The 25270-nt window shown below is 49.3% G+C and overlaps 1 protein-coding gene across 1 annotated transcript in view; it reads left to right on the top strand.

Annotated features, from left to right (window-relative positions):
* Positions 1-412: 412 nt before the first annotated feature.
* The window catches only part of B4GALNT3 (beta-1,4-N-acetyl-galactosaminyltransferase 3), a 68989-nt gene continuing 44131 nt past the window's right edge, over positions 413-25270 (top strand). Inside the window, exon 1 of the mRNA XM_086747056.1 lies at positions 413-794. Within this exon, the coding sequence (XP_086603182.1) occupies positions 413-794 (382 nt within the window). The remainder of the gene's footprint in view (positions 795-25270) is intronic.

The following is a 25270-nucleotide window of genomic DNA, read 5'->3' on the forward strand; positions in this document are numbered from 1 at the left end:
AGGGGGGGCAGGTGGAAGAGTTACTTCAGAAGCGTAATTGAGACGTGAAGTGAAACACCGAGCGCGGCCAGGGAAGGTCCTGGTCCTCCTGCGGGCCTCCGGCGTCCTCCCTCTGCTGAGCCTGGACTGCGCGATGCCACGTCTTGTTCGCTGTTTCAAAAAAGCAGATTTGGGCACTCGGTGAGCCCTGCTCCTCCTCCTCCTCCTCCGGACCGAGCAGGGCACTTCGAAGTAAACACGCTGGCTTACGCCAGGTGAAAGCCGCCTCGGCGGTGTCACCCTGTAGACGCCACCCGCCCCGCTCCCCTCCTCTCCTCTCACCGGCAGGACCCACCGGCCCGGCCGGGGACGCCTGCAGCCTCCGCCAGCCCTTGGAGCGGCCCCGTGAAAAAATGGGAGGGGGGGGTGCAGGATGCCGGCCCCCCGCGGGGCGGAGGCAGGTGCGGGAGGGGGGCGGTGGCAGAGCCCGCCCGGGAGCTGCCCCCGCGGGGGCGCGGCACCGCCCCGCACCTGGGTCCGCCCCACGGAGGCGGACGGGGAGGGCGGGGGGGGGGGGGGGGTCGGTCCGAGCCAGCGGTGCCGGTGCCGGGAGCATGCCCCGGGGCGGCGGCGGCGGCGGGGGCCGGGCGCCCTGAGCGGCGCCATGCGGGGCCGGTTGCTGGCGCGGCTGCTGCGGCGGCGGCGGCTGCGGCGGGTGCTGCTGGCCCTGGGCGCGCTGGCCCTGGGGCTCTGGGCCGCTTACCTGGAGCTGGTGGCGACGGCGGGCGGCGGCGGGGGGGCTTCCTCGGATCGCAGTGAGTTACCCCGCGGGGCGACTGGGGAGGGGAAGGAGGGCGGGGGGGGTGTCCGGTCCCGCCCCATCCCGTCCCGTCCCGTCCCGTTCCTCGCAGGCCGGCGCGGTCCCGGGCTCCCCCGGGCGCTCGGTGCCGCTGGGGAGCCCGGTGCAGCGGCCCCATTTCCAAGCCGAGCGGGGAGCCGCTTGCTGAGGAGCCCTGGGGAGGGGAGGGGGGGGGGGTGTCCCTCGGGAAGGAGATGGGGCTCTGGGGTTGTTTTTTCCCCACTTTTCAGCCTTTGCCGGTGGGCTCCTACCCTCCGCTCTGTCAGGAGACCTGTCAAAATGTCACCTTGCTGGAACTGGGGAGCCCGCAGGCAGGGCCTTGAGGTGTCTCTGGTTCTCGGTGCCCCAGTGCCCACCTGGAAGGCGGCAAAGATACTTTGAGTATCGCTTGGATGAGGGGAGAAGCGCAGGCAAAGGCGGAGGGAATGTGGACCCGGGAGATGCGCTGCGCTTGCATAGTAACGGATTCATTTTGTGCAAACTTTTGGGAGTATGGCAGGACTGGTACTAAGCACAGTTAGCTTTTTTTTTTTTTTTCTTTTTCTTTCCAAAGTAGAGGAAAACAGTTATTTCTATCGGTGTCATGTGGGTTTTCATGCTTCCCTTCTTTTTTTTACAGTGACAAGAAAGTTTTGAATGGCCCAAGGTTTTGTAAAAGCCTATGGCATTGTTGCTGCTGGTTTTAAAATAACATCCGTGCTTGATGCCAATCTGATTTGACAGTAGTTTTTCAAATACACATGAGCATTTAACTATTAATACTTTTCAGCATCTTGGTCCCTTCATTACACACGATAACCCCCCTGATTCTTACTCCCATGAGTCAGGCTTAGTTCCTGTCTTAAAGCTTTAGACTGTGGCTGTGCAAGGAGCTCCATGAATGTCTCCTCCCACAAAGTCCATCACGGGACTTCAGCTTGTCCATTTGTTCCATATTATATATGACGTTAAGGCTAAAAACACATATTTATTGTTCCAGCGGTGTCAGAGATCTGATTTCTTTGGCTAGGATAAATCCTCTGGTTATAATCTGCTTTTTAGGCCTGGTGGAATTAGTTGGGACGTGAGAAGATGGGTTGCACTACGAGTCGACTTTGCATTACATCTTTCATGCAATCTAGCCAAGCTTCTTACTGTGCACCACTTTGCCCCTCAAAGATCCTTAGAGAAGACTGTAGAGGTGTGTAGAGAACTTGTGCGGCGCAGCAAGGGAGAAAACAGCCCCCTTGGAGGTATTTAAAATAGTGGTTATGAGGAGAGAGGGGCTGAGTCAGGTGTTGGGAGCCGTATGGCTGACGGTCCTTTCCCTGCCAGCAGTGGAGAGGGAGGGGATGGGAGCCACAGGCAGAGAGCATGAGGACAGAAGAGATGCGCAGGAGCAGACAACTTTTCTTGTGATTTGGGTTCTTCCTCTTTGCTTTTCGACAGGGTTCTTTTTACATCTCTGTTACAAAAGTCATTCCGTTTTAAGACTGAAACTGGAAACAGTGATATGACTGCAGTCACTACCAACTAAAACAGAAGACGAGGAAAATAATGTAATTATATTAAAGTCCAGATTCTCCCAAATCCACCAGAGACGTTGCTGCTCATCGCATGCAGAAGGCATTTAACCGCCACTGGAAAGGGTGAGAGGGTGAAACTCTCCAGCCAGCAGCTCGTCACAGCTCTGCAGCATCACAGAGGGAGAGCAGCTGTGCTGGGAGAGCCGAGGCTCTGCGGGCGCGCTGAGCGCTTGGTGTCATGTTTGCCTGGCCTCATGGCCAGGATCCTGGAACCATGCTAACAGGAGGAAGGTTAATCTGTGACCTTCCCCACCCTTCGTCTTGTCCCAGTACCTCTAAAAGCCTGTTTTGTTTTAAGAGAAATCAGAAGTCAGAATGAAAGACAAATATAGTATTTGGTTTCTTTGGGCTGTCAAAACTAAGTCATGTTTCCTTCTCTGGGGGACTGGGGTGGCTGTATTTGTGACTCCACGTGGTGACTCTTTCCAGAGATCCCAGGGAGCTGATGTAGGAGGGAGTGACTCTCAGAGCAATCAATACTTTTCCCCTCTCGTTTCTGCATTGTTTTCTGTCACATGTCCCAAGTGGGAACCCAACTGTAAGTCACACTTGGGACCAACCAAGAGCTACCATCTCAACTTATCTGATGCAACAGCCTCCCTTGTTATTAATGATAAAATACAAAGGCTTTTTATTGGGTAATTTTTTTTCTGAGCAAAAGCCCAAGAGGCTCCCTCCACTGGGGCCAGCAAGCTGAAGAGCTGGTGGGCTTGGAAGGAGATCTATGGGACATCACCGTTTCCACCTCGTACGTCTGTGATGGAGTTTCTTCTTGCCTCCATAAAAGGCATTGCAGAACAGCCTGTGTGTGGAAAGCCAAATATGTTTTCTCTTTCCAGAGAGGCGAGCCCTCCTCTTGCAAGGCTGTAAGGAGTCACAGGAAATATTCCCTTTCCTTTCAGCCACACATGGGATGGAGCATGAGCCACTGTGATGCCACCATGCCGCCCCTGCTCTGGGTTCAGTGCCTTAGAGCAAGTCTTCAGGCATGGTGGATCCTTCCCAGCTTTATGCTCCTCTCCTCTTCCCCCACAAGATCAGTTTGTGGTGGAGGAGGCAAATCTCAGATGGCTTGGGTGCGGGCATTTAGAATCATAGAATCATAGAATGGTTAGAGCTGGAAAGGACCTTCAAAGGTCATCTAGTCCAACCCCCCTGCAAGGGGCAGGGACATCTTCTTCTTTGAATAACTGATGCTTAAAAATTGAGGCCCTGACTGTCCTCCCTTGATGTATTGTGCAGCTCCACAATCCAACAAAGTTAAGCATGTAAATAAGTTTGGATGAAAGCAAATAGAGGATGCAGGAGAATATGCTGTAGTCATCAGTGCCCATTGGCTTCCATGGCACTGCATCACCATGTGCTAGGAGAGGCTCTGGCTGTGAGGTTCATTTCGCTGTAACGTTAAAGTCAAAGGTTGAGGGTGCAGCCTGAGGTGCAGAATTCGTGCTCAGTATACCCCATGGATTGGGATTCACGTGTACCTAAGTTGATCTGGGTCCTTTTCTAGCTGTCAGGGAGGTCTGGGATGGGCTGGACAGGGACAGATGATAGTATGGGCTCTCATAAGTGATAGCTTTCCTTTGAAGGTGATGCTGAAATGAGCAGTCAGTCTGGTCCAAAAAAAAAAGTAATTTTTTTTCTTGCGATGTGATTGCATAAAGGTATTCCTACATATTCTTTCCAGGGAGCCTTATTGTCAGGACTGTTGTCTGTCATGGGGAGGAGGGTGTTTCTGTTCCTGTTGTGGGGCTTCTTTTTCTTCTTTTTCCTCTTCTTTTTCCTCTTCTTTTTCCTCTTCTTTTTCCTCTTCTTTTTCCTCTTCTTTTTCCTCTTCTTTTTCCTCTTCTTTTTCCTCTTCTTTTTCCTCTTCTTTTTCCTCTTCTTCTTCCATATTTGTCTGGTCTGCTGCCCAACAGGTATTTACAGGAATCTTAAACATGTTTACAGCTGAGTGAAGAAAAACAAGCAGGCTGATGTGAGTTGAAGATGGGCACAACTCTCCTCACATGAAATCTGGCCTGTTGTCATCCAAAACAAGTTGTAACAGGCAGGACACTGCCTCCCTGCCAAGAAACCCGAGGAGCTGGAGACAGTCTGTTTACTCCCGCTGCTGACAGGCATTCACCTCAGTGGACTGGGCTGTCCGGTAGAAATGTTTTTTCTCATCTTTACTAGCTGCTACACAGCACGCTTTGCTCCCACAAGTGAATGCCGGAGATGGGAAACTTTCTTATTTCACGGGTGAATGAGGTGTTGGGGAGGTAGAAAATACCAGTGAAGCACAGAGCAGCCACATCTGGAGAGCGAGTCCTGCACCCTGCCCTTACTGCTGCAACGCCCTTGGCTTGGCAGCACAGCTGGAAGGGGCAAGGGCAGGGACAGGTCTTCCTCTGGGAAGACTCTGCACCCCGAGATGCTGCCTCTTCCCAGAGCTGCTGCAGTGCTCTGCTTGGATGGAAAGGCTGGTGGGTTGGGGAGCTCCTCCTGCAACCTCTGTTTCTCTCTCTGTGCTCAGCAGTGCTTTACCTCTCCCGCCCGTGCAGAAAGGTACGACTCTGAGGGAGCGAGGCTGGTGTCAGCGAGCCGTGCTGGCGGGTGAGGAGGATGTGCGATGATCCCCCTTTGCTTTAAAGCTTATTAAAAGCGAACTCTGATCCCTGAAAAAACTTGGAGGTGAGGTAATTCCCAGCCATTGCTGTGCAGATTCTGTTTTTTTGCTGCTACAAAGACCATGGTATGTCAGGAGACCATCAATCACTTGCACTAATTTCCTTTATTGCAGGTGTGAGCGTCACACGGAGCCAGACACGAGCAGGGTGTGCCGGCTTAGATTAGATTGCTGGGAGGTACAGCTTGTAGAAACAAGGGATTGAGGGGCCCTTTAAACTGCCTCTCCCGGCTGCTTCAACCTACCCCTGTTCCTCCACATTTTATTGTTGTGTATAAAGAACACTGAGAGTGATCTTCCTACCTTGGGTTGTGACAAGTGCTTTCTGTCTCACACCTAGTGTCTCAGAGTGCTGCTTTTTCCAACTCAGTAGCATGTGGTCCCACTCTCTGAAGTGGGAAACAGGAGGGGTTCAGAAGAAACCACGGACATGTGCGAATAAAAAAAAGTTCATATGGCAAGACTTCCATCACCCCCGTATGTGCATCTTTAGCCTCCCTTACCTTCCCCAGAAAATTGGTTTCTTACCCCCCAGCCACCATGGTGAGCTCTCTGATCTTCAGGCATCCCAGCTACTACAAAGCAGCGCGAGTTGCTTGAAAACCGACCTGAGGGTTGGTGTGAACAGGCAGGTATGAGAAAAGCAGCTGGCAGAAAGCTGATGTTGCTCGTTTGATGTAATGCAGCGGCTTCCTTCTCTAGCCTCCCTGCCTTCAGAAGCACCTATGCATAAGGGTGAGCGCACCTACGTATGCAGGTTCGTTCACGTGCACACGGGCTTTTGCAATTGCTCACACGCGAGGTTACCTGCCTGTACATGCATGGCATCACTGTTTTGCATCCAAGGTTACTGAGTGCTCATGGGGAGAGATTGGACCATGTGGCTCTTTAGTGGTGGCTGAAGTATCTATTTCCTCTCTGTGGAAGCTTAACCCAGAGGAAAAGTTAAATGATGTATCACTCCCCCAAAACACCTCATCTTGACTGAAGAAAAGTGTTGGCAGCAGGGGAACGTAGATACTATGAAGTTTGCGTATGATACTTCTGTGCTTCTGAAGACACTGGTGAGACTCTCATTCACAGAGGCCTGTGCCAAGCAATACCATTCCCCAAAGCACATCATGGGCTGCTATAGCTGTAGGGAGAAGGATGGGTGCTGCACGTGGGGCAGATTTTTCACTTCTAGCTGGTCAGTTAAGTCTCCCTGGAGGATGATCAGAAGTGCCATAACATCTTGGGCTGCATCAAGAGAAGCATGGCCAGCAGGTCAAGAGAGGTGATTCTGCCCCTCTACTCTGCCCTGGTGAGACCCCACCTGAAGCACTGTGTCCAGCTCTGGAGCCCCCAGGATAAGAAGGACATGGACCTGTTGGAGAGAGTCCAGAGGAGGGCCACAAAGATGATCAGAGGGCTGGAGCACCTCTCCTATGAGGACAGGCTGAGAGAGTTGGGGCTGTTCAGCCTGAAGAAGAGAAGGCTCCGGGGAGACCTGATAGCAGCCTTCCAGTACCTGAAGGGGGTCTACAGGAAAGACAGGGAGATACTCTTTATCAGGGCCTGTTGCGATAGGACAAAGGGCAATGGTTTTAAAATAGAGGGAAGTAGATTCAGATTAGACATTAGGAAAAAAACTTTTACACTGAGGGTGGTGGAGCACTAGCACAGGTTGCCCAGAGAGGTGGTGGATGCCCCATCCCTGGAAACATTCTATGATGCTATGATCTTACTCTGCACTGGTGTATATAGAGTGAGTCAACATCCCTAGGCCCACATTCACAGTACAGACTGCTGTCACAGACTCAGCGGAGAAGCCAGGGCCACCAAAAGCAATTTGGATCCTCCTCTAGCTTGGTTGTGAGGTTTGTTGACACAGCAGGCAGGGGATGCCCAGAGCTTGTGCTAGCTATGCCATACTTGTCCTGGGCCAGTGTATCCTTTCACTGCTGCTGGGGTATGTACTGCAGGTAATTTGTGAGTCTGACTTTTTTTCACCTCTTGGCTTGAAGTCAGGTAGGGATTTGATTCTTAAATAACCTTTTTGTGGAGTGGCACCAAGTCCCTGTGCACCAAGTGAGAGTTGTGAGTGTTTGTTTTCTTGGAACCTGGCCTGCCGTTTGTTTGGCCCCAGAAGATCTCCAGATCTTTTGCAAAGATTACATGTTATCATGATAAACTCTTGCAACATCCCTCTATGTACATGTGACCTGTGACAGATTTGTGTAGTGGTGTGCCAAACACAGCATGTATTCCCACACCACACCTTCCTGTCTTGAGTCAGACTGGATTTGGATGATTTGGATTTCTGCCCTCCTGTGCATCTCCTCCATGCTATGGGGTTGGCAGAGGAATGATATTGTCTTCTGGAGATGCGTTTCTGCGTATGGTATAGTAACGTGAAGGCTATGCCTTCTTTCACCTGCAAGTTCAGGCAGATGTGAAGGAAGAGTGGTGCGGGGAGAGATGATGGACATCATCTTTCATCTGGTGGTTTGGAATTACCAACATCTGCAACATGGTAAAAGGCAGGATGTTTTCCTGAAGACAGAGGTTGCCTTGTAGGTCATGACAGTGGGGAATAGAGTGAAGATGGAGTTGTTTCTCCAGTGCTTACAACAATAACCTCAAGAATCGATGGGGTTGCATATTTTGCTGTACTTTGAGTTTCCCTTTCCTATTTGTTCATGCTGTGCATTGATGTTCCCTTTTCCAGTCACTTCCCAATTCTATTGCTTTTTTCAGGCTTGCAGTTATAGCTGAGAAGGGCTTTCCAGAAAAGGAAATAAGCTGACTTATTTAGATGTGGTGTGACATTTAAGAAAGATCCATGTAATGCTTTGCATGGAAACAGATGTGAACCTGGTCCTTAGACACTTATGCTTTTCATGATGTTAGAAATTCATAGTTTGTGCGTGTAATTAGCCAAACCAAAATACACTGGGATCTTGACCACAGCTCCTCTGTACTTCTGTTTTCCTGAGAAGACTTTTCCAATGCCAAAGCACAAAGGCTTTGATATTCCTGATCTGGAGAGAGTCCCCTACACTTTGAGATGCTAAGATGGTCTGGGGCAATGTTGCTGTTAAGTAAATCAGCCTTCTCCAGAGACAACAATAATTCATGTTGACTTAAGAAAGAATTTAAATCAACTACACAGAATAATGAGATTCAATTAGTTTTTGAGATGTTGGATCATTTCCGATAATCCAAAGATTGTCAGGTGGACCTGTTGAGTCCCCCTGAAGCATTGGCGCCCCTCTCAAAAGGTCACTAGTTCTGATTGTGTAATTTCTTAAGGCTTAGTTATTTCAGCATTCTGTGACTAATTCCCGTTTGAGAATTTTTTGAGTGTAAAAGAGGTCAATGTAGATTCTTATCCCTCTTATTTTTTGGATGTTGGAATAGCTGTCACCTATTATTTTACATTGTACGTCTATCTGATAGCCTTATGTGGCAAAAGTATTGCATCTTGTGCTATTCTTGCTTTTCTGCATCACTGTTTTCCATCAGAGACGCAAACAGTAAGTCCCAGGCCTTTGCATCATCCGTGGGGATTTTCTTCCTTCCTGGTTTCCTTCTCAGTGACCTTGATGTTGATTTCAAACAGTCTAAATATTCTTGGGGCTTTTTTTCCAGTTGAGCAAAATAGGAGCAATTGACAGCCAGTGCTACACCGTAATGTAAAAAACACTGAATACAGGACAGAGACTTGACTATGGGGCTTTCCATAACAGGCATGTTTTATTTTTTTTAAACTTCGTTTTCCACTAGCCCTCTGGACTGTGAGTATTGGGAACTAGTAGGCTTACATGGAAGCCTGTGTTTCACTGAAATTGTGTAGATTCACATACACTGAACAGTAGTTCATTGTCAGATACTGTTGTGTGCATTTACCAGTAAAAATATTTGATCTGCATCGTCACCTGTTAGGCTGCAGAACTGCCTAGTACAGTTCTCTTGAAGTGAGGATAATCTACATTAGCAATACATGTATTTTTTTTCCCTGCCATTCTAAACAAATCTATCTCTGCCTTCCTTCAAGAGGCCACTTATTTCCATGTCATTAGCGTGGGCTGTTTGACTTGGCCCGTATATTTGGTGTTGGCAACTCCGACAGCTTCCTCAGCGCTGCTGTTCGTGTCAGCCTAGTTAAGATATCTCCAGCCCTTCTCGTAAATACTTCACTTCCTAAATTAGTTTTATTTATATTTTGTAATGTTATTTTCTGTAAAATTGCAGTAGTCATGTCTGGGTGCTATTAACCCCATCTGAGCTGCAGAACAAAATTTATAACGGGCTGAGAATATCCTCTCCAGACCACCCTGTGCTAATAGCCTCAATTACCTGCTACAGCAGCTCACTCAGCATTAGCTGCCACAGTCCATGTTTTGTTGTAAGCGGGCCAATTGGGAGGGTTTCATTTGTTTTCAATCCAAAATGCAAAATAAACCAACAATCTGCCAAAACCAACTTTTCCTATCAAACCTGACTGAACTATAATTTCCAGAGGTGTACCTTGAAAATAAATTATTAAGATAAGAAGTCTCATTTTGCAATTGCTATGTCTTGAAAGCATCAATGCATGCTTCTTTTAGAGGAAATTTTGTGAACAGCAATTACGACCCATAGTCTGTACTCTCATACCAATGGGAGGGAGTAGTTGCATCTACTCAGAAATTCAAAATAACTCCCAAGCCAAGGTGTTAAGAATGAAAGCATTATAACAGTCTTTCCCAGGTCATACGTCGCCCCTTTCTTATTGGGCATGGGGAGGGTGGAAAAGAAGTGAGAAAGTTTGTCCTTAAAACTAGAGAATAGAGCAAGGGTGAACCTTGGTGTGGAAAGAAACCCTGCCACCTCCAGGCCCCACGGACCTCCCTCAGTGGGTCTGACAGACTCCTCGCATTGGGCTATCACAGCAGCCTGAGGGAGACACCAGGCCCTCTCCTCCCTTCTCCCTCGGGGCTCCATGCAGAGGAGATGGCAACTCTCCATGCTCTAGGGGCAGGGCCAGGAGATGGGAAAGAAGGGCCCAAGCAACACTCGGCAGTCAACAAGGACTTCATGGAGTGCTGGGAGACCTCGCGCAGGCTGGCTGCACCTCCCTTTCCTGCAGGTGGGATGTCTGGATGTTTTGCTCCCTCGCAGCCACTGTTGAGCATGGGGGGCTGAGTCGCTTGCAGGGAACTGGGTTGGTGGTGGGGGTGGTCACTGAGGACTTCCGACCCTCCTGGAGCCCTGTGGCCATGATCTTGTCCAGAGGACCCCGGGCACCGGATAAGAAGGGGCTGGAGCCCAGGGCATGCAAGGGGAGGTGGACGGCAGTCCCTGTGCCTAACGATCAACAAAATGATCCCCAGGAAGGGGGCCCTCAGCCCCCCGACCCTCCTCCTTCTCCTGCAGTAGGGCATCTTTCAGGCCACAGGGCTTGCATCTCCCAGAACAGCCATTGTTAGCCACGTGCATCACCATCACAGTGGCCTCCTGAAGTCTCCAGCCACCTAGTAGCCTTCAGTTCTGAGCCCTGTAAATACAGGGACCTTGGCCACTGGCCCACAATTCACTAAGCTTCAAAGCCCTTGGGTTCCAGGGATGATTGGAAGAAAGAGGTCCCACAGCAGCAAGGTGCATGACTGTGTGCTTTTGCATGGGAAGGCAGATAGATGGTTGCAGGAGATGTAGAGGAAGAGGAGGCAGCGTCAGATGGGGGACACCATCAGCCACATGGTAGTGATGGCCATCGCTCATATGGTTGATGGTGTGGAGCCCATAGAGGTGGATCCACCTGAAGATCAAGAAGAACTGATGGAAGTGGTTCTACCTCCAGCATGGCTCACCTGGCACCACTACACTGTGCCAGGGCTCCCCTCCATGATGCCATAGCAGCAATGTCAGCACCTGGCCAGCATCCTACCATTGGCCTGGCCTCCACACCCAATGTTATCTGGGAGGCCCGGCCTCTGTGCCTGCAGGGTCACCCGTTCCGTCTCCTGGCATCAACAATTACTTTGCTGATTGCCACGAGTTGTGTGAGCCCCTCCTGAAGGGGTGCCATCCCTTCTGCTCTGAGCCCCAAGAAAAGAGGATGAGACAATGTGGCTTCCACCAGGCTGCTGTGATGGGAGGAGTCCCTCGGAGGACCACCAAGGTCCCTGGGGCCTAGAGGTGGGGTTTCTTCAGTCTGAGGACAAGAAGACTGCAGTTCTGCCAGGAAGAAGTGCTGACCTTCAATGTTAAGGTCCCTTCTAGCTGCTTCATTATAAGTTCTTGTCAGGATTGGCAATGAACAATTAAAAACCCAACAACAGAACAAGAAAAATAAGAGTAAAAATGCTTTCCTCCTCTCTTACTTGGTACATTGGTGACTGCATCTGGACTCTGTCCCTTCCTGATCTCCCCAGTCCAGAAATGACACCGGTGCGTGGGGTGTGGGCCCAGCCCAGAGCCTTCGAGGTGGTGAGGGGCTGGGGTACACAAGGGCAGGCTGAGGGAATTGCCCTCGTGTACCCCACGTCTGATATAATTCTGGTCATGAAGGTGTTGAGGCACTGGAACAGGCTGCCCAGAGTTGTTGTGGATACTCCATCCCTGGAAACATTCAAGGATACGTTGGATGGGGCTTTAAGGAACTTGATCTAGTGAAGGATATCCCTGCCCATGGCAGCGAGGTTGGAGTAGGTAATCTTTAAAGGTCTCTGCCCACCCAAAGCATTCTGTGAGTCTGTGAGACAGGCAATGGTATCATGTACTGCTGCACTTGGTTCCCCTGGATTTTTGTGGCCTGTGCTAGCAAGTGTCTGCAATCACCATCTCTTAGTCTTATATTCAGTTTGTAAAACAGGCTTGTGCAGCAAAACCAACCGATGTGGCAGCTGTGGATCACTGAATTACTGCTTATTCTCAGAACACTAAGCCTGCATAATTTCTTTTTCAGTTTCTCAGCTGAAACTCAAGCCCTGTGCCTGTAGGGTGCTTTAGGTATGAAAGACATTTTTTCAAGCATTTATAATTTGTCTGATATAATTCACTGTTCCAAGAATCGTGTCCTTTCCCACTGATTTTGAGACAGGCACCCTGACAGCAGCCTCGGCGTTACTGTTGCCAACTGCTTCACCTTTCACTTTTAAATTTTCTTTTTGCCACATGAGTTATGCAGACCCTTTTGCTTAAACCCAGCTTTTCCCAGGCCTCAGGTGATGATCCTCTAGGACTGTCCCCCCGCCCTGAGTAAACATCTGCACGGATCGAGGTTCATACAGGTCCTAGAAGGAGTTTCAGTGCCAAACACAGCCCGAACAGTGGTCTGTGAAAAAAAGTTTTGCCAAGTTGATGGCATGGTTTGTCTCCATGCGCTGGCCAGACCACCAGCTGCAAGCCCCTCAAGCACCAGAAATGGTTTGGTATCGGCCATCATTCTCCCCTCGCAGGCAGGGCCAAACTCTCTTTACAAAGCTATTTAAATCTTCAGAGCCTAAGCAAACAGGTTTGTGGGAGGAGGAGAATGGTAGAGGTTGCTTCATCACCTCTTTCTGCCCAGGCACCTGGGCTGCTCCAGCTCCATCACCAATTCCTGAGGCCGCTCCCGGTCCAGCTCTTTTGCAGCCACTTCCTCAGGGCAGGAAGAGCTTCTTTGTACGGTGTGTGAGTTGAAGGACAGTTGTATTGCTCTGGGTTGTGCTATGTTGGGAGCTTATTTATCCTTGGATAGATGTATTCTAATTCTGTGTCTGCTGTTTTCATCTCCTGCCTCTTCAGGGAATTGCACACGCTTTGTGAGACCAGGGTTTGACAGACTTTAATCCTGGTGATGGGTGTGTTTTTCTTCCCCCCCCGCACCCCCCCGCCCACCCCGTAGTTACTGGCCGTAGCCAATCGTGTATTTACTTGTCTGTATGGTTCACTTGCTCCTGTAGTGGAGCTAAGATCACCAGTATTCAGCCTGAATTTAATTTGCGTTTCCTGCCAGTGCCCTTTCATCCATTGGCAGTTTCTCTGTTGCTGGCATGCTGCTGCTCACCTGCACCTAGTCTGCAGGTAACAAATGCCTCTACCTTTCACCTTCCTTTCCCCTCTTGCTGAGCCCTTGTCTTCATCCCTGCTGCTCCTCAGAAGTCCTGATGATGCCAACGCTGCTGCCACCCCGTAGTCATGCTCTGTGCTCACGATTCCTCTGAACATGCCGCTGTTCCTTGTAAGGCGTTTCCAGGTGCGTCTCACTGACTTGCACCACTCGCTGCAGTGGGGAAGGGGGTCTTCTGTGTGTGCTGATGGGGCTGGGGAGGATGCACCCCCTCTCTGAACTCCTATTGTCCCCCTGCCTTGGTCTGGCCAGTATTATTTCAATTTGTCTGTACTGTCTGATCGCTGTCTGCATTCCATCAGCTTCAGCTGTGCAGCTGATTTCCTTTGCTTCAAAAATTGTAATTGCTTTGCCAATTAACTCTGGGTCTTCCGGTACCCTCTTGTGAGTGCTTTGTCCCAAAACCCTGTGCTTCCCAAATGGCATGATTAGTTGGGTTTTTCCATAAACTTAGATCCTTTGTAAGTTCTGTTTTCATGTTTTTCTTGAACTCTCTATTTGAATTAGGTATCTGATATAGGCATATCAAGGAGGGGAAAGAAATATTTTAGCAAGTCTTGCAGCTCATACAGAAGTAGAGGAAGAAAGAAAAGTGAAAGACAAGCCAAGCAGGAGAGAAGAGGCAGCATTTGGGAATATAGATGGCAGGGTTTATTTAACAAAAGTAAGAATGGGACAAAAATGGGGCATAGTGAGATAAGTGTCAGAGCAGAATGATCAGAAAATGCCAGTGGCCACTAAAAAGCTGTAAGGGGGAAGGAACTGAAGGCTACATTAGAAGGAAATACTTGGAATTTCAGTGGAACAGAGAGTCTGGAATCCACATTCTTGGGTGCAGAAACCAAAAAGAGAGGAGATGTAGAAAGGAGTTGGAGGGCACAGAGTAAACCACTGACTTGGTGGATGAAAATGCAGGGATAATAATTACAGAATCTGGTGAGGACCATAACCAGCTCTACTGAGATAGTTAAGAACATATTTGGTGTCATAACGGTGTTCAATGCCTTGAAAATTAGTACCATAGTGGCTTTTTTACTGTAGCCAGTGTCTGCCAAGGCATCTGGTTTCCCTGTGTAGAGCATTGTGCTCAGTGCCGCAGCTGCTCCGCTTGCTTTGCAGAGTGTGGTTACCTGTTTTGTCCCGGGTGTCTAGCAAATGCTCAGCACTATTGCCAGTTGTTTCTGTAGAACAGGGATTTGCTAATGTAGTCAGGAGTTTTTCACGTGTCCCTGTTTATTTACCAAGGATGTAAAGTCACTTTTCTGTAGGTACAGTGAAAATCAAAGAAAAGATGCTTGGTCTGTGCATAGTCCTATGGTCCATGGTCGAGTAGCATTTAATCCAGAAACTCTCTGGATTTGCTGACGTTCATGCTACCTCGGTTCCTTTCATAATCCTCAGGGCTCCTTTCTGTCTTTCTTTCCATGCCCTTTTGGGGTTTTTTCTCTTACACAGAGGGACAGGCATTGTTTGCTGGAACCTGTGCAAGTTTGCATGCAGGCACAGGGGAAAACTCACCCCACTTGACCCCCAAACACTGAATACCACATCAGAGGCTGCAACGTTACAGCTATTGGCCTCAGCAGCAAGGGCATCTCACTCCCATGTAACCATTTTGTAGTAGGCAGCCTGATAGAGAAGGGACCATTTTGAGAAGGAGCTGGACTAGGCTCTTGTACGAGTGGTGTTTGCGAAGTGGTGCTTGCTTGGCATGATATGCTGGGGTCTGAGGTGCACCAGTTCCAGATTTGTCCAAAATATGTAAAACCCATAGGATTCTATTGCAATTTTGCAGCCTAAATGATCCCTCTGGCCAGAAAGCGAGTCCTGTGAGTGCTGCCTGGGTCCGGCAGCAGATCCCAGAGTTCAGCAAGGCCAAGTGTAAGGTTCTCCACATGAGTCAGGGCAATCCCAAGCACAAATAAAGGCTGGGCGGAGAATGGATCAAGAGCAGCCCTGAGGAGAAGGACTTGGGAGTGATGGTGGACGAGAAGGTCAACATGAGCCGACAATGTGTGCTTGCCGCCCAGAAAGCCAACGGCATCCTGGGCTGTATCAAAAGAAGCATGGCCAGCAGGTCAAGGGAGGTGATTCTGCCCCTCTACTCTGCCCTGGTGAGACCCCACCTGGAGTACTCTGTCCAGTACTGGACTGGAGCCCCCAGGATAAGAAGGACATGGACCTGTTGGAGAGAGTCCAGAGGAGGGCCACGAAGATGATCAGAGGGCTGGAGCACCTCTCCTATGAGGACAGGCTGAGAGAGTTGGGGCTGTTCAGCCTGAAGAAGAGAAGGCTCTGGGGAGACCTTATAGTGGCCTTCCAGTACCTAAAGGGGGCTTATAGGAAAGATGGGGAGAAACTCTTTATCAGGGCCTCTTGTGATAGGACAGGGGGTAATAGTTTTAAAATAGAGGGTAGATTTAGATTAGACATAAGGAAGAAATTTTTTACACTCAGTGTGGTGGAACACTGGCACAGGTTGCCCAGAGAGGTGGTGGATGCCCCATCCCTGGAAACATTCCAGGGATGGAATGTTTCCAGGCCAGGTTGGACGGGGCTCTGAGCAACCTGATCTGGTTGAAGATGCCCTTGCTTCTTGCAGAGGGGGTTGGACTAGATGACCTTTAAAGGTGACTTGAAGCTCAAACTAGTCTATGTTTCTGTCCCCTTGGGAGCTACAATTTGTCCTTGCTCCACCTCTGGGCAATGGGGAAAGGATTTACTTCAGCCTGAGCCAGCGTGGCTCGCCCCTGCCTGCCACCGGTTTATATTTAGCTGGCAATGCGTGGCCGTGTGGGCCATTTGAAGACAGCGTCTCCCAGCACTCACCTCAGTTCTGCCCAGTTTTCCATAGCGGTTGAGTTGCTGCTGCTTGGGTGGAGAGCCGGAGGCTAAAATTAGCAAGGAATTCTTCTCTTGCCAAATGCTGCATCTGACCCAGCCGAGCCTGGCGAGGAGGAGAGGAAAACGGTCTTAAATCTCTCCACGCAGAGCACCCAGCGTGCCTGCCAGCTTCTCAGGGGTCATCTTGTGAGGGATGGGGATGCCCCACTGTGGGGTGCTTGGTGGGGATGCTGAAGCAGTGGGGCGAGCAGGCCGTTGCCAAGACGGTCTCAGGACATGGTAGGAAATCCTGATTCTCAGAGCTCTGTTTCCTTCTTGGTCGCCCTTTGAGTATCACATAAACAGTCAAGGAGGCCAATTCTTGCTCCTGGATGTCTTCAGAGCCGCAGGCGTCTCCACGCTTAGGGAGAGGTTTTCTGGGCAGATGTGAAGTTTGGCTGCTGTAACAAAACCAGTGTGTATTCACCGCTCCCACCCCGCCAGAACAAGCTGCTGAAGATTTTGCTGCCCCTGGTAGCTGCCCATCCTAAATGAGCACTTGTTCACTCTATTAGAGAGTAGTCTCCCAGGAGGGCGAGCTCCGGGAGGGGTTGTGGTCTGGTGGTTACAGTACAAATTTGGGTGAACAGGGATGCATGCCATCCATGTCTCTGCTGCTGAACAGCCGAGGTTTCGGAATGAGCTGCTTCAGCAGCCCATGCCCCAGTTAGGCTCTACAGCAAAGATGTCAATGTTAATTGTTATTCATCCTTTTGAAATACTTAATGTGCATGAATGGAAAAGCATTAATTGGGCTCCAAATTACTTCAGTGCAAGGGGAAAGGATGTTGTTTAATTCTTGACTCTTCTGCTGGACCCAGCCTGCCCTGCTGGGACAGTCCTGCTGGTTTGGCTGCCCAAAGCATGGCGCTACCGTGTCTTTTGAGAACCAGCTTTGCTAGCGTGTGTGTGTAATGCAGTGGCAGGAACTCCTCTGGGTCCCCAGAATACAGGTCTCACCTCTAACCTTTCCCATTCATCACACTTGCCTGAATTGCACAGCCTGGGGCAAGAAATGCATGGAAGGATGCAGCTGAGGTGGGGACTTGATCCCTAAACCCAGTTCCTTTTATACATGGCCTTTGGAAAGACCCGTCAGCGGTACGTGCAATGGCAGCGCAACAGCAAATGGTGACTGTTGCAGGGAGAACTGCTGTGAGTTTTGCGCATTATTGGTCCTGACAGCTCAGGTGGAGGCAGTCTGAGGGGCACCATGGGTATAGTGGAGCAAAATGACCAGACCTTGACAGCCTAGTCAACCCCTTTCCTTTTTCCTGCTGGAGGTAGAATGAGGAGTGTCTGTGTTAAGGACATCAAGGTATTTTTAGCATGGGTAAAGAAAGGCAGAATATAAAATATATTGGAAAATATGCCTCCTGCAGCTGCAAGAGGAATTGCGCTCTATGTCAGATAAGCTCAGGCCTGTTGGTTTTGCTGGGAAGGATTTATTTGCCTGAACACATCAAGGTGAAGAAAGCACCACCAGCTGCAGGCTTACTGGGAGGCTGGAGGAGAAGTCAGCTCTGTCCTGCTCTTTTTCCCTTCACACAAATCTGCTAAGTGCTCTAATACAAGATTTCTTCCTGGCACTGGCACCTCGCACTCCTGGCAGCACCTCGCTCCCTGTGCTGGCACCAGGAGCGCACGAGGGCTGGGGCTGGAGTGACCCTGTGGGGCATTGGTGCTGCTGGGGCTGGGGCCTTAAGCCAGTTGTGTCAATTCAGCTCACAAGCCTGAGAGGATGGACTTGTCCTTTCCCAGTTGAATGCTGTTCCGCAATGGAAAAGTGCAAGTGCTTTTTCCTGCACTTGCTGGTAACAATGAGAGAGAACTCCTTGCTCCTAATGATCATCATTTACTGAGGAGTGGGGGAAATTGTTGTTCCATAGTCTCTTCCCCTCATTGAACTCTGTTCTGGCATTGACTATTGGCAAAAATACTAATTTCTAACCAGACAGCAAATTGAAATGGCCTGCCTTTGCTGTCTGAGGCTATCCAGGAGGAGTTTGTCTTTCAGCTGCAGCGCTTGGCTCCTCTGTCCATGCCAGCCAGGCTGTCAGCATCCCAGCCCAAGGTCTTGCAGATGGGAAGATGCTAGATGACAGTAAGTGCTTTAGGTGCCATGCAGCATGGAGCCTCCTCCCCTACCACCCTAGAGAAGACACTGGGAAGGGGCTGGTGCTCCCCTGAAGCTGGGACAGCATGCCAGCACTTTGACAAAGGAAGGAGGGCTGGAGTATGACTTGGAGGATGCTGCCACATCCCAGTGCTAAATCTACTTCTGCAACCAGTCTGTTTAAAATCCAGCATTGCAATATTCTGCTGCCTCCCCTCTGCAGAGCTGAACATTTGCAAGGTCTGCTGAAATCCCTCGAAGTCAAGCTGCTAAAATCCACAGAGGTGCCTTTCTTGGGCTCTGCAGGTCTGAAGACTACTTATAATTCTTATCTCAGACCCTGAAACTGGAATGGTTCAAGTGGGTGGTGACCTGCCGCTGTTTCCCCAGGGTGGCTCATCACCAGGCTGAGCAGGATCCCCGTATCCCACGGTGTTAGATCCGGGTGTATTTGTCTATTGCTGAATGATACGGTGCAAAGGCAGCTTAAGGCTTGAGTTACTGGAAAGCATTTTTCAGGAGAGTGGGGCTTCATACATTGCTTGGCTGAGGGTAGAGGTCCTTGGAGGAAGGACAACTTGAGTGGGCTGGTCCTCAGACTCACCAGTGCTCAGGGGGTCTCCCAGATCAGGCATGTTCAAGTAAAAGAAAAAAAAAGAGAGAGAATGACAGAGAAAGTGACGATGAGGAGAGGAAAGGATTTGAGCCACCTATTGTGCTGGTGGCAAATGCTCGGGACAGCCCTTGTCCAGCCCTGGCCACCTCAGAAGTTCTAGCGGAGCTGCTCTGCTCCGAGAACAAGGCAGAGGCATGCGGCATCGGTGCTTTTTCTCATGAACGTAATAGATATGTTTGTACGGTTGCAGGTACATAGGCCTTATTCTTCTTTCATGCTTTTGGATTTTACCAGCTATGTCTGTTGTGGGTGCTTGGGATTTGCCATCTCAGTATGTTGCTTAAATGAAACTGTACAAGTCCTTGTGTTCATTCCTTTGTAAATAATCCTGATGTTTTAAATTATTATTATTTAAAATATATATGGTAGTACTGTCTGGATCTGTAGCTTTGTAAAGACATGGCTGTAACTTTACTCTCTGCAGGCGTGTATCTCGGGTTCTAAAGGCATTTCTGCATGTAGCATTTTCCACGTATAAAGGGTCTCTATGTGCTCCAAGTACTACCAAGTCAGCCCAAAGTCCAGAAACTAGCAATTGAATCTCCCAAGAAAACAAAGGTCTAATCTAATTTTGCATCGTGTGCTAAGATAGCCTCACGATAGAGCCTTTTAAGTATCCTGTGCTCCGAAGCCACCTGTGCTCCTCGTGTTTGCTGAGCACATCTAACCAAACCTGTTTGCTAAGGGTTAAGAACAATTATTTCCCAGCAGAAGTGCAGCACCTGCGCTTCACTTTGTGTTGTTTTAGGTGGCCAGGGAATGTGATGCTGAGCTCCGTTGCATGGCAGACAGCTGGGCTCGTGCTAAGGCCATTTTACGTGCTCTTTGTTGGCCCAAGGTGGCCTGCGTGGAGCTGATCTGTAATGAACATCTAGTTACAGCTCTTCCCTCTGAGCCATGGTGTGAAGGAGAGGTGGGTTGAGGGTTTTAGCAGCTGAGTAGTGTGCTGCTGCTCTTAAACAACCTGCTGACAATGCTTGGTGCATTGTTTCATTGACCGGAGGCATGTCTTCCATGCCAGCTTTGCTATTCTGCATAAAAGCCTTGCAGGCTGCAGTGGTTTCCTTTGTGTGGGGAACAAGGTGTGGGACACTACGTTACCACTCTACCTTAATGTTTTAACATGAGGGTTAACATTAAGACTCAGCTTGGGATTCATGAGATCACAGACTTGGATGCTGTGTTAAAACAACCTGAGTGACACAGGCTGCGTTCTGCACTTGCTGTCAACCAGAGGAGTAAGTGGTTTCAGGCTCTGGTAAATGAGCTTTCTCTGCAGTGTTGGTCCCTTGTTGACACAGGGTCTCTCTTGTTGTCTTCCCTCATGCATTGTGATAGCCAAGGATCCTCTCTGTATAGGATACTCATGCGGTGAAAGTGCCACAGGTGAGATACTTCAGTGAACGGTATTTGTCTAATAGGTGCTGCCATCTCCCACGTAAAAGTGTCCTAAGGATTCATTGTACATATGTAGGCACATGACAGATGTGTGCTGCAATTTCTGTACCCACTCCCTGCCCAGGGGAAGTCAGCAGCACCTGGATAACCCCAATCAATGCTTGCGGCACATCCTCACTCCTATATGCTGCTGGACCAGTTTTCCTCACCTCCTGGCTTCCCCACCCGCACCGGCATGGATGCATACCCAATGCCTCTCATCGCTCTGCTTCTCCCTGCAAAACATCTCTTCTCCCACTGAAGGGCTCCATCCCTTCATCTCTGAGGCTCTGTGCTCTCTGGGTGTGTAGATGCGCTTCCCACGTATTCACTCCTCTTCATACATACCTGTCCACCCCAGCATGCAAGTACCTGCACGTTGCTGACCTTGCCTACTTAGTGCTCTTTCATAGTGTTCCCTTGCATGTTTTCATGACCTTGAAAGCCTTGCTCTCTCCTGCCAAGCTCCTGGTACTGTAATGCTTGCTATAAATTACAGTGGTTTTTTTTCTTATGTGATCCTTTAAGGTGGAGAGCAATGTTAACGAATGTGGTAGGTCAGCTCCTGCAATAAATAAGACATGACATGGCCATGGCACTTGCAAGTTTCCTTTCTAGGGTTGCAACCATGCATTTCCATTTCAAATTCTGACACTATCCCACATCAGCTCCGCACCGACTTGGTCTGTGCCCCCCAGAGGGGAATTGCAGCCTCCCCCAGCACTGCTCTGCCAGCGCATCTCAAAGCAGACCAGCGGTCCCCTTTGCTTTTGTGCACCTCTGCACAGGCCACGCTCTCTAGTCCTGCCCTTTCCCACCCTGTTCATGCCTACCAACACATGTGCCTGTTTGCACCACAACATGTGTTTCGGCTGAAGTAGCAGAGCTGGAAGAGGGCAGGAGCCTCTGTGCCCCTAAGGAGAATGCAGTAAAACACAGGCAACGTATTGGCAATGTACAGACATTTGACATTTTCTTTGTGTCCCCCTCAGGTACTCTGTGCAGCTCACTCAGAGCTTTCACACAGCTTTTTCTCTCCTTGGCCTGCAGCGTTTCTTGCTCTTCCAACCTTGGGTCTTTCTGCACCACGCATGCACCCCTGCAGACCGGAACTACACCCGGAGACACGTGTGTTTAGAGCCTGTAGTTAATCAGGGAGTGTACCCGTGTTCTTTTTTAGCTTTTTGTTCCTCTGTTGTTTTACAAAGGCTTTCTTAATCTCATTTTGCTTAATCAAAGCTGCAAGATCTTCCTGTTTCTCTCCCCAGATGTTTCTGTAGTTACCAAATGCTGGCAGGTATGCAAGTACCTGAAGGTTCTGGGCATCTTCGTAAAGAAAACGCAAATATACTATTATATCTCAGCAGGCAGGGATCTTGGAGCACAGAGTTGTCACTTGTAGCTCACTGAGATAAAAAGAATACTGCTGCTGAAAAAAAAGAAAGTTTAAAATTCTGATAAATCAGTCTTAGTTTCTGAGAGTATTGTTTGTGCTCCATTAGCCAAGACAACAGATATTATTACTAGTTGTCCAGTTGCTACAGGACCTTCTTAGAGGTTAACAGGCCACAGCAGCACACAGTCAGCAGCAAAGCATTCTGTAGGGATCTTGACATTTCAACCCTGTAACAAATTCTTCCCATTTTTCTGTATTGAACTTCACAATCGGGTTGTGTCCTTCTGCCTCATGGACGCACGTGAGAGGGCCAGGTCTGCCTTGCCCACATCTGAAGGGAACTCATGCAGGGAGACTCCTTGACAGCCACACGCTCTGCGGCGTTTGCCAGATTTCCTCCTGGCCATATGCACGTGATCGTTTTTATCCATCTACTCAGTTGGAGGGCAAGTGCCAGCTCTATCAGGTCACTTGGGCTTTTTTTTTGCTTCAGGAGCAGCTCCTAGAAACTTCCTGATGCAGCTCTGGGCTGCTGGTGGCAGTAAGCAGCAGTAGCTCTGAGGTACCCCACCATGTACTTGGCCTGAGCAAATCATTACCTGTGCCACAACACTGCTGGGCAAAGGTCTGCAGGGACCCGAGTAACAATCCTGAGTGCTTTGCTTGGGGACCTGGCAATGGTGGAGTAAGAAACTAGGTAATCAAGAAGGACTCAGTATAGATAGAGGGTAAACTCTGGTATGAGAAGGGGTTACAGTTGGTCGGGGTGCCAGCGTAAACCATAGTATTTATGCATTTCCAGGCACCTATGCGTATCCTTCAGTGAAAAAGGTATGAGCCAAATGGTTTTCCCCTGGAGATCAGTGGCAAAAATCATATTGACCTCATGTGGAGCAGAATCCAGCTTATGGCAGCTGATTCTTCAGTGCCTTGTGTGAAGGGGAGGTGGCTGGTAAAGCAAAATGGAGTCCTTTCATTCACCCCGGGGTACACTTGGCTGCTGCTAGCACAGCCCATGAGACCTGCAAAAATCATACTTCTCCACTGTGCAGGCGTATTAAAAGCTCTTCAGTGCTGGTTAATTTGAATGAGACCTGTATTCAGATGCTTCAGTCTGATGCTGTTGGAGTTGCGTGTTTTGGGAGAAAAAGCTGTAGGTGATACAGGTCTCAAACAAGTGAAATTGCTCACAACATTGGTAGGGAAGGCACTGAGGAGAAGGCTGCCATGCTTGGACTGTGTCTCCTGGAAGGGCTACTAAAGGAGCTAGGCGCAGGGAGGCCAGGGATCAATGGGAAATAGCCAGAGCATGAGCTAGGATTAGGGTTACAGATAGGCATCCAAGGAAACAACCGCAGAGCGGTCAGGATTAGTGCGTAATGGAAAAGACTAGGACTGGGGCAGCTGGAGGCAGCAGGTCAGCGCTGTCCCTGAGGTGGATGAACTAACCCCTGGCACCCCTTTCGGGATGGGGAGCTGGTGAGGGACTGTCTGGAAGCTTATTTGTGCAAGTGTATTTCCTATATGAGCAGCCAAATGCCATCAGTTGTTTCCAAGAACCTCATGTAGTTTCCAGACCTTCAGCAGGGCCCGTACCTCAGCCAGGCTATTTGTGGTGCACAAGGACATGGTAAAAGTCAAGCAGCCCGCACTCTTTGGATATCTCTATGAAAACAGCGCTGGAGCGGCAGGAGGACATCTGCGTTGCAGCAGCGTTTGGCAACGTCACACACTGCGAGGACAAGAAGGTGCAGGTTGCTGCTCATGGGTCCTATAAAAGCTGTGGGCCCAGAACAGCTCAGATTTAAGCAGGTGAACCTCTGATGAGATCCTCATGTACCTGCCAGTGCTGAACTGAACCCAGCCGGAGTAACACCCCTTGGCTGTGCCCAGCTTCAACTTCTCTGCAGCGGGACACCCTTTACCCTCCTGTCCTTTGCGCTGTTGTCAAGCCATGCTGAAATGCCCGAGTTTCCCCAGGGGCTGGCCTTAGGCAAGCCCCTCTAATCCCCAAGAGCTCCTACAGTAGGGGAGCATAGGATGCTGTGGCAAGATCCCCACTGCAAGAAGTGCCCCTCTTGACACAGATGGACTTGCTGGTTTTGGGGCACCAGGGTTCAAAAGCTGGGCCCTGGAAGTCTGGTTTTGGGCAGAGCTGCTTGTACGGCCGTTAAATGATCAGCCCCCGCAGGAGTGTAAAAGATCAGAACTTCATCACAGAGGCCAAACGTTCTCAAAACTCTGTGCCTCAGGGGAGTTACTCCAGATTTACCATGATGTTTCTGAGATCAAAACAAGGCCATAAGGAGCTAATTAAAGTCAGGCTAGTATGAGATTTGATATGGTCAAACCAATACATCCTTCATCTTCGTAACTGGATCCCTCTGAGTTCCTGGAGTTGTCTGGAAAGGCCACAGTGAAACCAGACACCACTTACCTGGAACTGAAAAATCCAAGCAAAGCTCTTTCAAAAATTGTCAGGCGGGAGGCTGCTCAGGAGGGCGAGTGACCCAGGAGTTACTCCCTAGGCTGCATGGTAAAAATTGGCTGAGCAACAAAGCTGTCTGCCTCACTTGCTGCAGCTAATCAACACGCAAGTAGAGTGAGGGCCAAGGGCTGGATCTCAGCCCACAGAAGCCACTGGAAGAGCTCCCGCTGGGTTGAAGCCAACGTGGTCCAGAGCAGCTTTGTTTTAAAAATGGAAGAGAAGATAAACAGGCATGACTGAGATCTGATGTTCCTTTGAACCCTGATACATCTCTGACTGGAGCAGGGCAGCTAGCTCCATGTGCTTCAGTGCTCAGGGATAGCAATGAGGTCTGAGAAGGACCAAAGGGAATGAACAGCAAAGGTGGCTGAGGCAGAAGAGATGTACTTGTGACAAAATTTACTTTTGTAAGATATCTATATCTACTTTTTTTTTTTTCCCTGAAGAAAGAAGAGTTAAAGATGGTCCTACAGCAGAATTCAAAGTGGCTCTAGAAATGAAATCAGTCTCTTGGTTTCCTGCAGCCTCATAGCATAAGAGAGTTACGCCATTAAATTAAAAAGCATTATTTGTAAAATCTGTTGTCTATGTGCTGGGTAATTTCATCGTAGTTAATTCAGTGCTGCAGGAGTCACTGATGCAAGTGGTGTGGCTGGATTATTTTTTTTTAAGGGTTGAATAATTTTATGACTCATAGTAACACTTGCAACTACGCATGGTAAGACAGGAGTAATCACAATTTGTGCTGCAAGGCATAAGCTGACTGTGTAGGTCATGAGGACTTTTTTTTTTTTTCTCCTCTGTAAAGTAATACAGCTAAAGGTACTTTTGAAGGTTGTTTTCTTCTGCCTTTTAAACATTAGATGTTGGCCACTGGTCAAGGGTAGATTATCTGACGGATGAACCAATGGTCTGATCTACTAATTACTAAACTCCTGTGTAAGGCTTTTCTTTCCTGCACAGGGAGGTACTGTGCATACGCTGCGCCTTTTCAGCGAGACCTTTTTTTTTTTGTGAGACAGAATTAAAGCACCAGCTCTGGTCCCTAATTGAAACCAGCAGCATTCAGTAAGCTTGGACCACATCTGCGTGCCGAGTAGCCCTAGGCGGGCCTCTGCGGTTT

This window comes from Chlamydotis macqueenii, chromosome 1 (genome assembly GCF_036417535.1).
Source record: "Chlamydotis macqueenii isolate bChlMac1 chromosome 1, bChlMac1.mat, whole genome shotgun sequence".
In the NCBI taxonomy this organism is placed as follows: domain Eukaryota; kingdom Metazoa; phylum Chordata; class Aves; order Otidiformes; family Otididae; genus Chlamydotis; species Chlamydotis macqueenii.